Source organism: Herpailurus yagouaroundi, unplaced genomic scaffold, assembly GCF_014898765.1.
Source record: "Herpailurus yagouaroundi ecotype Mexico unplaced genomic scaffold, PumYag 183, whole genome shotgun sequence".
NCBI lineage: Eukaryota > Metazoa > Chordata > Mammalia > Carnivora > Felidae > Herpailurus > Herpailurus yagouaroundi.
In genome coordinates this window covers 4,879,395-4,893,265 of record NW_024412414.1, presented here as the reverse complement: position 1 = coordinate 4,893,265, position 13,871 = coordinate 4,879,395, and the positions used below count along the sequence as shown (strand labels likewise).

Genomic DNA, 13,871 nt, shown 5'->3' with positions numbered 1-13,871 from the left:
TCCTCTACCCCTAGATAGTCTTCAGCAAGTTGTTTCCTAAAGGCATGATATTTAGCAAACATGATTATTGATTACTTGAGTCACTTTTCTCTTCTTGAAACAAAAGGAGGAAGGAAACGGAAAGCAGATGGCAGCAAAACATCTTCCTCTGACACACTTTCAAAGGAGGATAGTTCAGAGTGTGTCCCTACACCATCTGATAGAAGCCAGCTGGAAAAGGTACTGGAATGATGGGTATCCATGAAGGTGTGTGACAACCCAGTAAGATTAACAAAAGACAAGCATTATTCTCTGCATTTTACAGAGAGAAATATTAGGGAAAGGAGAGGCAAACGAACTCTCCTAGGCTTTGGGGTGATCCAGTAGCAGAGTTAGGGTTAGACTCTGAGTCTTTATCACTACCACACAGTGTTTTCTAGTTATTTTCTTGAATGTGTCACTCCGTGTTTTATACCCCAGCAGTACTTTTAATTCCCTTTTGTGGCATTTATCAAATTCTGTTTTAGGATATGGTTTTAGATGTACTGCTTTTAGCCTCTTCCCCACTCTGATCTGAGATTATCAGCTTCTCAATGAATTGAGATAACATGAAATGCTTAGGACAGTTTCTGATAGTTAATAAGTAGTAGTTCTTTTTTCCTATAACTTTACCAATCACAGAGTAGGTTATATGTTTATGAAATTGCCTAAACCACATCGATTCCAATTATTTCTGTTTTTTATTTTCTGTTTATTGAGTATTTACTATGGATAGCTCCTATAATCCTCTAAAAACCCAAGATTAGTAGTAGTGTCTACATTTAATAGGTAAGGAAACTAAGACCCAGAGAGAGTAAGTGACTTGTCCAAATTCACACAGTTAATAAGTGATTGAGCAAGGATTTGAAGGCAGACCTGTCTGGTGCCGAAGCTCATCATTTTCTGTACCATGCCATGACATCTTGGTTTGTCTAGTAGTTCATACCCAAGTAGAAACCAACAAAGGGTCTTAATAGGTGACCCCTATCCCAGTCTTAAATTAGGTGCTTTTGTCTTAGGAATATTTAGGGACTTTGGTGAAAGGAGAATGGTGATATGCTGAAAAAGTAACTTTTGCACAAAATGAATGCATAATTGCATTTTGAAGTCCTCATGAAAAATCAGGTTCATATAGAAGCTTTATTTATTCTGTTGGTTTGCTGCTACTTTTTCCCCAGGAGTTCAAAGGGAAGGAAGAAAAGCCATCAGTGTCACTACAGAATTACCGTTTTTTTTTCCGAGAACTGGACATTGAGGTCTTCTCTATCCTGCATTGTGGGCTTGTGACCAAGTTCATCTTTGATACTGAAATGCACACTGAAGTAAGTGACAGAGCTGAAATCCTAGAATTTAATCTTCTTTCAGAAGATTTCTCATCTCTACTCTTATTTTATTTTATTTATTTATTTTTTAAAAAATTTTTTAACGTTTATTTATTCTTGAGACAGAGAGAGACAGAGCATGAACGGGGGAGGGGCAGAGAGAGAGGGAGACACAGAATCGGAAGCAGGCTCCAGGCTCTGAGCCATCAGCCCCAGAGCCTGACGTGGGGCTCAAACTCACAGACCGCGAGATCGTGACCCAGGCTGAAGTCGGACGCTCAACCGACTGAGCCACCCAGGCGCCCCATCTACTCTTATTTTAATAAGAGTACTATGCACTGAGAGAAGTTAGACTCTGGCTTCCAGAGGTTTTATATGTAGTGAAAGTAATTTCAGATAATCATCCTCATAATTTTTTTAAGGTAAACAATTAATTTTATTTATTTTAATTTTTTTAAATGTTTATGTATTTTTGAAAGAGAGAGACAGAGCATGAGTGGGGAAGGAGCAGAGAGAGAGTGGGAGACACAGAATCTGAAGCAGACTCCAGGCCCTGAGCTGTCTGCAGAAAGCCTGACATGGGGCTCAAACTCATGAACCGTGAGATCATGACCTGAGCTGGTCGGACGCTTAACTGACTGAGCCACCCAGGCGTCCTGAGAGAATGAGACTCTTAAGCAGACTCTGTACTCAGTCCAGAGCTCAACACGGGGTTCAGTTCCACCACCCTGGGATCATGACCTAAGCTGAAATCAAGAGTTGGATGCTCAACCGACTGAGCCACTCAGGCACCTGTTTGTTTATTTATTTTTAAAGTAAACTCGGGGCGCCTGGGTGGTTCAGTTGGTTAAGCGTCCAACTTCGGCTCAGGTCATGATCTCACGGTTCATGAGTTCGAGCCCTGCGTCAGGCTCTGTGCTGACAGCTCAGGACCTGGAGCCTGCTTCTGATTCTGTGCCTCCCTCCCCTGCTCACACTCTGTCTCTCTCTCAAAATAAATAAAGATTTAAAAAAAAAATTTTTTTTTAATAAAAAATAAAAAAAATAAACTCTAGGCCCAATGTGGGGCTTGAACTCATGATCAGAGATCAAGAGTCACATGCTGTACCAACTGAGCCAGCCAGGCACCCCCCTCATCATCTAGATGTTTATAAATCTAAGTTTTTTACAGTGTGTTAGGTAATTATGAAAAATCATGCCAAAGAGATGATCCTTACCCTAGGTTACAAATAATAAGCTTTTTAGATTATTCTTGGAGAGCAGCACTGTTCTGGTTTATAGAGGTTAATGCTGTTTTCACTCTTTCATGACATTTGTTCAGCCTCCATCAGATGCTTATCAAGGTTTTTTTTGTGTTTGCCACTAATCGAGATGTTGGCAATTCAGTAGAGCATACAGCATAATGCTAGCCTTCAAATAGCTCACAATCTAATAAGGGAAGCACACATAGTTAGCAGTGTCTGCTATATTGATGGTCTGAACCAAGTACCAGTGAAACTCTGAGGAGAGAATGCTATTTATAGTGAACTGGGAAGTAGAGGACATTTTCATGAAAAGGTAACTTTTGATAAGGGATTTCACCAGAGTAGTTTCTCCAGGTTCAGAAAAAGAGGGGTTTAATTGGTTAAGTGTCTGACTCTTGGTTTTGGCTCAGGTCAGGAGTTAGGCTCTGCACTGACAGCACAGAGCTTGCTTGGGATTCTCTTTCTTCCTCTCTCTCTGTCCCTCCCCTGCTCACACTTATGTGCTCTCTTGCTGTCTCTCAAAATAAATAATAAAAACTTAAAAAAATAAAACAAGTAAAAAGAGGAATATCATGAAATTTTTTACCATAGGTTTTTAGAAAAGTGTATACTCCTTTAAAGTAGAGATAGGATCACCCCTTCCCAACCCCAGTCTTTGTACATCAGCTTGAATAGTTTGAAGTGAGACTGTATTTGGCTCATTCTGCTTCTGGTAGTGTAATACACTTATAAGGATCCTGTCCAGAGTTAGTAGTAGCAGAACATTAGCAGAAAGAAAATATGGAAGGAAGTAAACAGAGAAAAATGAAATTCCCTTGAATTAGTCATTTTTTGCCCCAGGTACTTAGGAAATGTACCTCGAGGCCACAACTGGAAGGATACACAGAGACATTTACTTCTAGAGAAAAAGTATGTCTTCTAAAACTGTGCTCGCTTGGATTCTTATTTTAATAACTTGAAATTTGTTTTACTTTGGGAATTCTTGACTTTATGATTTGTTGACAGAGCACAACAGCCATTTATATGAGGTAGGGAAATTTACCCCTTTTTTGGGAATGGTCAGATTCTTCACCCATTGGGAAGAGTAAACATGAAATGTGCTCCCCAGAAAAGATGGCTAGGACATGCTCGGAATTATCCTCTCTTTCCTCCTTATGACAGGCTACAGAAGTTGTGCAACTTCAGCCCCCTGAGCTACTTTTCTTGCTGGAAGATCTCTCCCAGAAGCTGGAGAATATGCTGATACCTTCTGTTGCCAGGAGAATCCCCTTCCTCAAGGTTCGTATAGGCAGAAGCACAGGCCCTGGCCTTAATGAATTTGGCAACAAGGAGATCTTAGTGAATAAGTTGTCACTTTCTCTGGCATTGTGTTTGGGTCATTGGGTACCATGACTGGCAGCCTCATTTCCAGACCATTCACCTTGATTTAGAAAGGAACTCTGAAACAAATCAAAAAATTACCTCAAACAAGATACATATTTCTAAATGCCTGGAACATTCCTGAATCCTTTTCTTTACTTAGGTTTTGTTTTAAAAGCCTCCCAAACTAAGCCCGTGCCCAAGCCTTCAATGTAGTAGTTGGCTATCTAGAGAAAGCCAGAACTTCACATGTGTATATAATGTACAGATGTGCACAAAGCATCTGATAAAGCAGTTGGGTGATGCAAACAACAAAACATGAAAGGTTTAGGTGTAAACATTTAAACTTAATATATCCGGTTATTTGATTCATTTTCGTACCATTTACTATTTAATGGTCTTTTCAGCCTAAGTGATTTCTATTTTTATGTGAGCTTTATCTCAGTAATTATGGGTCTATTCTTTGCAAACAATTTGTATTCTACAAAAGCCAATGTAATTTGAAGATGGGACAAGATCTCTTTGTCCAAAAAGAGTTTTGGGCACATAACCACTTTCTTCTGTCTACTTCTACCTCGTGACGTAAGTCTGAGTAAACTCCTTAACAAATTCTTAGTTTCAGAGAAGCTATCCAGCAGTTTCTTCCCCAGTAACTCTGAATTTATTATAGAGTAAAGGACACCGAAATATTGGATTCTCACATCTCCATCAGAGATCTGCCCAACAAATTGTACATAGTGTTGTTCAACTGCTGACTCCAATGTGTAACCATCTGGAGAACATTCACAACTATTTTCAGGTCAGCAGCCTATCTTATTATTATAGAAATTTAGAAATTACAAAGTGAACAAGAGATTTCATTTTTGGTTGAAAAATACTGAAGGAAAATGAGGGCAATTGCTGAAACAACTGTCCTAAAAACATTTTTCCCTTTTAGTGCTTATCTGCTGAGAATCAAAGTGTAGTTGATGGACCAGGAATGAAAGTTCAGGAGTACCACATAATGTCTTCATGCTATCAGAGGCTACTGCAGATTTTTCATGCTCTTTTTGCTTGGTGAGTAAGTGGCAGATACAGTAGGTGAAAATAATTAAGTATGTACTTGCTTTTACTTGACAGTCACCAAGGCACCAAGGTAGAGAAAATAAGGGAAAGCGTCTGTAAGTCTTATATAAATATGGTACTTGTTCTCTTTGGAGTGTTTTTGTCTGTATCATTTCATTTGATCTTGTACCCTCTGTATCTTATGCGACCAGTGTTATAACTCATTTGAAAATTAGGTGGGGGTGTCTGGGTGGCATAGTTAAGCGACTGACTTCAGCTCAGGTCATGATCTTGTGGTCCGTGAGTTTGAGCCCCATATCGGGCTCTGTGCTGACAGCTCAGAGCCTGGAGCCTGCTTTGAATACTGAGTCTCCCTCTGTCTCTCTCTCTGCTTCTCCCCTGCTTGTGTTCTATCTCTTTCTGTCTCACAAAAATAAATAAATGTTAAAAAATTAAAAAAAAAATTATGTGACTTGATATTGTAACAAATCTGGGCATCTGATTCTTAGCTAGGTTTGCTATGGCAGGTTTTCTGTAATAATGCTGGAGAGATTGTTAACTTAAGAAGTTGTTACTGGGGTGGGTGGGGGGGTGCACCTGGGTGGCTAAGTTGGTTAAGTGTCTAACTTTTGATTTCGGCTCAGGTCATGATCTCACAGTTTGAGATTGAGCCCTGTGTTGGCACAAAGCCCACTTGGGATTCTCTGTCTCTCTCTCTCTCTCTCTGACCCTCCCTCTTGTGTGCTCATTCTCTCTCTCCCAAAATGAATAATGACGTTAAAAAAAAAAAGTTGTTACTGGAGCACCTAGCTGGGTCAGTTGGTGGAGCTTGGAACTCTTGATCTCAGGGCCGTGAGTTGATCTCAGAATCCCACGTTGGGTGTAGAGATTACTTAAAAATAAAATCTTAAAAAGAAAAAAATTGTTGGGGCACCTGGGTGGTGTAGTCGGTTAAGCGTCTGACTCCTGATCTCAGCTCAGGTCATGATCTCATTGTTTGGGAGTTCAAGCCCCACATAAGAATCTGCACTGATGGCTTGGAGCCTGCTTGGGATTCTCTTTCTCCTTTTCTCTGCCCCTCCTCTGTTTGTGCAGGCCCACACATTCATTCATTCTCTCTCTCTCTCTCTCTCTCTCTCTCTCTCTCTCTGTCAAAATAAATAATAAATAAAACTTTAAAAAAAAAAGTTGTTACTAAACAACTTTTAGATAAATTCCAGGTTATATGTTAAAGAGCTGAATACATTTTGGAGCTGGGGTATTTAGAGATACTTTGTGGAAGGAATGGGACTTCATGGGACCCTGAAGAATAGATGGCCTTTGGGAGGTAAAGGAATGGGCTGCAAGGCATGGCATGGATAAAAGTAGAAATAAAGAAGACACATCTCTTAATTGCTTTTGCTCCTCGGGGCTGGGCCCTGGCTCCTCTCTTCTCCTACAGAGGCTTTCTGGGCAGCCTCACCCAAGCTTAAATTTGTGCTGAAATTTATCTTCTGAGCTATAAGCATTTATATCCAACGGCCTACTCAATGCTTCCTTAGATGTGTCGATGACACCTCAGACACATCACATCCAAAATGAAATTTATCATCTTCACCACTGCTCCTTCGGCCTTGCCCAGCTATGTAGATGGCACCACCAGTTGTCTGAACCAGAAACCAGAAGTTACTCTTTGTTCCTGTCTCTTCCACATTGGGTCACCAAATCCTGTTAATTTTATCTTTTAAATAACATCTAAATAGCCATCTAGCTATCTGTTCCTCTCCTTCTGCACTGCTTTGAGACTCACATCATCTCTCACCTGGACTAGATTAGTTTCACAGTTGGTCTCTGCCTCCATTTGCCCTCGCTCAGTCCTTTTGTTCGCTATCAGAGTGGTCTTTCCAGTGCAAACCCAACCTTATTCTATCCCAACTTTGGTTCTGGTTGTCCTTAGATTTTTCTTGAGTGCAAACACTTTTACCTTATTTCTAAGGCATCTTATTATCTGACTCCTGCTCTTCCACTCATTGTTTTACACTCTGCCCTCCAGCTATATAGAACTAATTTCAGCACTTTATATTACTTTCACCTGGAAGACTTCACACATACTCATCCTTCTACCAGGATCCCTATCTTCCTTGATCACCAGTCTTTTCTAACTCATCTCTGAGATCTGGATTTAAACTTCATTTCCTCAGAGTCATCTTCTCAACCCCTAGGACAAGTAAGCCTCCTTCCTCCCTCTAACCCCTAATTTTTTCCTAATTCTCTGGTATTCTCAGGGCCCTAGCTGGCTCAGGCTGTGGAGCATGTGGCGCTTGGTCTCAGGGTCATGAGTTCAAGCCCCATATTGGGTGTAGAGGTTATAAATAAATAAACTTAAAAAAAATACTCTGGTATCCTCTTATGGTAAAATTTAGCACATTTTATTGTAATTGCTTGCTAATCTGTCTTCCTTGCTAGACCATGAGCTCCTTGGGAGCTGAAACCAATCATTATTATATCCTCAGTACTTAAGAACAGTGCCTGACAAAAGATTTGAACAGATGCTTCATCAAGGATAGGTATGGGTGGCAAATAAGTAATGCAAAAATGTTCAATAGTATTAGTTATTAAGGAATTCCAAGTTGGGGCTCCTGGGTGGCTCAGTCGGTTGAGCATCTGACTTCGGTTCAGGTCATGGTCTCGCAGTCTGTGAGTTCGAGCCCCTCATCAGGCTCCATGCTAACAGCTTAGAGCCTGGAGCCTGCTTCCGATTCTGTGTCTCCCTCTCTCTCTGCCCCTCCCCTGCTCATGTTCTGTCTCTCTCTGTCAAAAATAAATAAAAAAAAAAAGGAATTCCAAGTTAAAATTACAGCACAGCTGAATTAAAAAGACTTACAGTATTAGTGAGGACATGGGGTAACTAGAACTCTGACATGTTGCTGGTGGAAAAGTAAAATGGTGCACCCAATTTTGAAACAGTTTTGTAGTTCCTTAAAAAGTTAGATGTATGGGAATGCAAGCTGGTGCAGCCACTCTGGAAAACAGTATGGAGGTTCCTCAAAAAACTAAAAATAGACCTACCCTACAACCCAGCAATTATGCTATTAGGCATTTATCCAAGGGATACAGGTGTGCTGTTTCGAAGGGGCACATGCACCCCCGTGTTTATAGCAGCACTGTCAACAATAGCCAAAGTATGGAAAGAGCCCAAATGTCCATCGATGGATGAATGGATAAAGAAGATGTGTGGTATATATATATAGAGAGAGAGAGAGTATTGCTTGGCAATCAAAAAGAATGAAATCTTGCCATTTGCAACTACGTGGATGAAACTGGAGGGTATTATGCTAAGTGAAATTAGTCAGAGAAAGACAATCATATGACTTCACTCATATGAGACTTTAAGAGACAAAACAGATGAACATAAGGGAAGGGAAACAAAAATATAAAAACAGGGAGGGGGACAAAACAAGAGACTCATAAATATGGAAAACAAACAGGGTTACAGAAGGGGTTATGATGGGGGGTGGGGAATAGGCTAAGTGGATAAGGGGCACTAAGGAATCTACTCCTGAAATCATTATTGCACTATATGCTAATTTGGATGTAAATTTAAAAAAATAAAAAATAAAACAAGTTATATATATATATAAAAAAAAAAGATATACACCTACCACAAAACCCAGCCATTCTACTACTAGGTATTTACTCAAGAGAAATGAAAGCATATGTCTAATGTACATGAAATCTTGTGTACAAATGTTTATAGCAACTTTATTTGTGATAGCCCCAAACTAGACACAAATGTGCACCAACTGGTAAATGGATAAACAAATTTTCATATGATGGAATACTACACACAACAACATAGATGAAAAAAAAGAATTCTACTGAATAGAAAGCAAGACATAAGAGTATATAACATTTGATTCCATTTATATAGAACTCTAAGGAAAAGCATATAATCTTGTAGTGACAGAAACAGATCAGTGGTTGCCTATTACTGGGTGGGAGGATGGAGTCAAGGATGGATTTCAAAGGAATATAAGTAAACTCCTGGGGGTAATGGATATGTTTCCCCCCCTCCTTTTTTTTAAGAGACGACATGAGTTGGGGAAGGGACAGAGAGAGAATCTCAAGCAGGTTCTACGCTCAGCATGGAGCCTAATACAGGCCTCGATCCCATAATCCTGGGATCACGACCTGAGCCAAATTCAAGAGTCGGACGCTCAACCGACTGAGCCACCCAGGTGCCCTGTTCATTATTTTCATTGTAGTGTTGGTTTCATGGGTTTATATATGTCACCTGAGCAAACTGATCAACATTTTACATACATGCAGTTTATTGGATGTCAGGTCTATCTCAATAAGCTGTTACCCCCCCAAAACTTGACCTATGATAGGCCCTCAGAATACATTTGTTGCAAGACAGAAGGACTACCACTGGTGATGTGGAGATGTTCCTAGAGGAGTAGAAGATCTAGGGGTTCAGATCGTGCTGGGTCTTAAAGGTCAGAAGAATTTGGATGTTGTACAGAGAAGCAATTTTGGTTTTATGATCAGAGCAAGGATATAATGAAATCGCTGTTTTAGAAAAATCCTTTTGGCAGCAGTGTGCAAGACAGATTGGAAAGGGATGCAGAAAGATCAATCAAAAGGTGTCTGATCTACATATGTGATGATGATAAGGGCCTGCTTTAGAGGATGGCCTAGGCTTGGGAAGGAAGGGACAGTAGGAGATAATCTGAAGATAGAATTGTCAAGACTTCTAGAAGAAGGAGTAATTGTTTTTGTTTTTGTTTTTTGATAAAGAGGGCACAGGTCAGTGAGGGGCAGGGAGAGAGAGAATCCCAGGAGAGGCGGGGGGGGGGGGGGGGGGGGGGAGGGAGAGAGAAAGAAAGAGAGAGAAAGAGAGAAAGAAAGGAAAGAAAAGAAAAGCGGGGCTCACCCAAAGTGGCATTCGTGATTTTACCTGAAGTGTGTGGCTCATGTTCACCCAAAGTAGGGCTTGAGCTCACTCAAACTGTGATATTATGACCTGAGCCAAAGTCAGATACTTAATGACTGAGCCATCCAGGCGCCCCAAGGAGTAAGTTTTTTATTGAGCACTTCTGTGGATTTGATACTGATTTAACAGTTGACCAAGTTATTCCTGGTTTTTCTGGGGAGGAAGGGTGAGACTTTCTCTAAAGTGTAAGGTATGAAGGAGAGCTTTTTTTTTTTTTTTTTTTTTCTTTTTTTCTTTTTTAAATGAAGGGGGCACCTGGGTGGCTCAGTCTCCAACTTCTGTTCAGGTCATGATGTTGCATTTCGTGGGTTTGAGCCCAGCGTCGAGCTCTGTGCTGACAGTTGAGAGCCGGGAGCCTACTTCAGATTCTTTGTCTCCCTTTCTCTCTTCCCCTCCCCTGCTCATGCTGTGTTTCTCTTTCAAAAATAATTACTAAAAAAAGTTTTTAAAAAGAAAAAAACCTAGGAGGACTGTTGGGTCTTTAAGGCAAGACTGTTTGAGGTGCACTTTAATTTGTAATATGAGGTTCAGAGCTGTGACTGAATTGGTCACCTGGGTACTTTCAGTGCTCTAGTTCTCCATTTTCTCCATTAACTTGTTGATGGTATAGCCTGGAAGCCAGGATTCTCAAATGCTGTCCAAGCAATCTTCCTAAAACTAAGCTCAACCGTCTTACCTTGACTTTCCCTTAGGAATGGATTTTTCCAGCCTCATTGTGTTCATTTACTGTACTCAGCCCTTGAGGTCCTTACTAACCGACTGAAGCAAGGAGAACCTGACCAGGCCTTGGAGGAATTGCTCAGGTGGGTCAGACTACATATTACAGAGTGTTGTCCCAAGAAACTCCTAGAACAAGATTAGCAAGATTTTTTGGAAACCACTTGGGTGTCTCCCAGTAGTCGTGAGAGAAATTGATGTTTTCAGCTGCTTTTCCTCAGTTATATGAGCTTTGTCACGTATGTATTCAGATAAACCCTGAAACATTAGAAACTGTTGAACAGTCCTACTAAATCTTTGTGCATCCTTTATCCCCAAAGTTTGCCTTTTCAGGTAATGATCTTGAAAACACTAGTAATCTGTAGTGAACTCTTGATTATCCAGGAACCTACTCTGTCTTTTAGTACGGTAGGGTAGTTAGGTAGCAGTAATTACCACTGATCTTCTCTCCATCTTGAAAGAAGAGAAGCCTAGCCTGAGGGCAGGCAGTGGAGGAAGCAGGTGAGATCTAAGAAGCATGGCTCCCAGCATCCTATCCCAGCTTCTCCCCGAGTAATTTGGTGTTTCTCTAACCTACTCTATGCTGTCTTTGGGTCTGCAGTCATTATTTATCATCCCTATCAGGCAAGACCTTACTTTGTTTTAAATATAGTGCTTTTAAATTTGTTTGACTTCCTTTCCATAGTCAATCAGAGAGTTGACTGTAGTTTTATTTCAACTACAATTTTGAATTAATTTGAATTAATTGTGACTCCCTATCTCCCATTATTTCAGTACAGTGGAAACTGACCATATATGGCATGCTTATTTAAAAGCTCTGCTTTCTCTGCCTTATAATTTCCTTTCTCTTGTCCCTATAAACGTAGAATTTAAGCCTTATTCTCATTGTGTTGCCCTAGGCCTTAAAGAGCAAATAATTTGTCTAGGGTTGCTCATACAAGCATGGCATAGACTCCTATTTGGGTCTCTGGTGTATGTGACTCTTCAGGGCCAGCACTCCATCCACTGGGCTCTATTCTGCCCTGGCTTTCTTCATACAAGGTTACAGTTCCCTATCAGGGTCCTGAAAGGTGATGGCCACAAAAGCACCTGAAAATGATTAGACCATTAAATACATAAGTGGACTTGAACAACTCATGAATTTAGACATATCTGTAATATTTGTGATATCTTTTTTGTTTTGTTGTCTCCTTTACAGCCAGAGCTTCAATTACTTGAAGAATTTCTCTCACAGCATTCCCAGTTTCCAGTGTGCTCTTTATCTCATCAGACTTTTGATGGTCATTTTGGAGAAATCTACAGCTACAGCTACTAAGAACAAAGAAAAAATTGGTGATGGACTCAGATCATCATTTTTTTTTTCCATGAATAGGATTAATAATTCAAGTTTGTAAACTTAGTGCTTCTTAGGAACTTGTACGTTTTACATGTAAATCCCCCCCATAACTGTGGGTGTGCCCTCTTGCTATATCAAGGAACTGTGATTGATCTCTGCTGACATTGCTTAGTCTGATTGGGTTAGTTCAGTTGGCTAGGTAATTTTCTGTTTGCCTTCTGTTTATTCATGTCTTTTTTTTTTTTTTTGGTAAATCATCTGAGATATTTGACAAAAAGAGATACAAACTACAAGGTAAATAAAATGGGTGGGAGAAGGAGAACAAATCAAGATTAAGTTTAAAGAAAAGCTGAGCCCCATTCCTAATCTTTATCTTTGGTCATAGCTCTTAGAATGCAACTCATTGATTTATACATCCTAATTGGCAGTACAGACAGAACACCAGAAGAAAATGCAAAACAAACCTTTTATTACTTCCTGTTAATTTCAAGGGGAGCATTTGGTGTGAATCTGAGGTTGCCATGGCTTATTGGTCTGCCCAGGAGGAACAAGATTGGTTTTCCTACTGCTCAGCAGTGTGTGTCTATTCAGTTTATGTTTGTGTGTGTCAGGACAGGGTAAGAGGGCGGAACATGTTGAGTCTTAGGTTTATTTCTGGTAGAAGGACCACTGGAGCAGGAACCCATGGCAGCTTTTTTCAAATTGTCTGTTAGACTAGGAACTTCATAGTAAATATAAAAAAAAAATAATAATCCTTTTGGGGTGCCTGTGTGTCTCAGTTGGTTAAGTGTATGACTTTGGCTCAGGTCATGATCTCACAGTTCATGAAATCGAGCCCCACATGGGTCTCTCTGCTGTCAGCATAGAGTCCCTTTCTGATCCTCTATCCCCCTCCCTCTCTGCTGCTCCCCCTGCTCATGATCTCTCTCTCTCTCTCTCTCTCTCTCTCTCTCTCTCTCTCTCTCTCAAAAGTAAAGTAAATAATAATAATCCTTTTGATCATTAATCACCCCCCAAAAGACTGGAAAACAAGAGTTTGGTCAATTTTCCATGCGTGAAATGCATTTGTCTTGTTTCTCCAACAGCTTCATTAGCCAAACAGTTCCTCTGTCGGGTATGGCCAAGTGGGGAGAAAGAGAAGAGCAGCATCTCTACTGAGCAGCTCCATACTTTGCTCAGGTGAGAGCCTCGGTTTCTTTACATGAGCCAAATAGTCCATTTTGTCACTGTTGGGATCTCTTGCCTGGTCAAAGACTGAGGAATTACTGTGGTTAGGGGGAACTTGGAAACCATGAAGTAGGTTTGAAATTAACAAAAAGTTGGATAATTGTATCATACAGCTGAAACTAATGTGACATGTTGATTATACTTGAAAAATAAAATAATTAACAATTTGGAATATGTGGATTGTAAGATCCTCTAGTTCTGTTTTATATTGTCAGCTAGTTCCTTATTATTAAATTACAGAGGAGAAAATGGAGGCGTCTGTAGTTGTATTGTGCCTTGTTAACCAGAGTTTTGTAATTTTTTTTTTAAGTTTATTTATTTATTTTGAGAGAGAGAAAGAGTGCATGAGTAGGGGAGAGGCAGAGAGAGAGAATCCCAAGCAGACTCTACACTGTCAACAGGGAGCTGGATGCAGAGCTTAATCTCACAAACTGCGAAATCATGACCTGAGACACAGTCAAGAGTTGGACACTTAACCAATCGAGCCACCCTGGCATCCCCAGAGTTACGTCGTTATGTATTGCCTACTATATCCAAGACTCATCCATCACTTCCAAAGTGTCTAACTGTATTTCCAATTAAAACATCATTTCCTTTACCTCCTGACAATTGTCTGGAATTTTCATCTT

General features: G+C 40.2%; 1 protein-coding gene across 4 annotated transcripts in view; it reads left to right on the top strand.

Annotated features, from left to right (window-relative positions):
* FANCD2 (FA complementation group D2) overlaps window positions 1-13,871 on the top strand; it is a 63,569-nt gene that overhangs the window by 38,845 nt on the left and 10,853 nt on the right. For all 4 annotated transcript variants that reach the window (XM_040492000.1, XM_040492001.1, XM_040491999.1 and 1 more), the window contains exons 28-35: window positions 107-219; window positions 1,197-1,340; window positions 3,746-3,862; window positions 4,614-4,742; window positions 4,881-4,999; window positions 10,655-10,765; window positions 11,878-12,011; window positions 13,101-13,194. In XM_040492000.1, coding sequence (XP_040347934.1) covers window positions 107-219; window positions 1,197-1,340; window positions 3,746-3,862; window positions 4,614-4,742; window positions 4,881-4,999; window positions 10,655-10,765; window positions 11,878-12,011; window positions 13,101-13,194 — 961 coding nt within the window. The remainder of the gene's footprint in view (window positions 1-106; window positions 220-1,196; window positions 1,341-3,745; window positions 3,863-4,613; window positions 4,743-4,880; window positions 5,000-10,654; window positions 10,766-11,877; window positions 12,012-13,100; window positions 13,195-13,871) is intronic.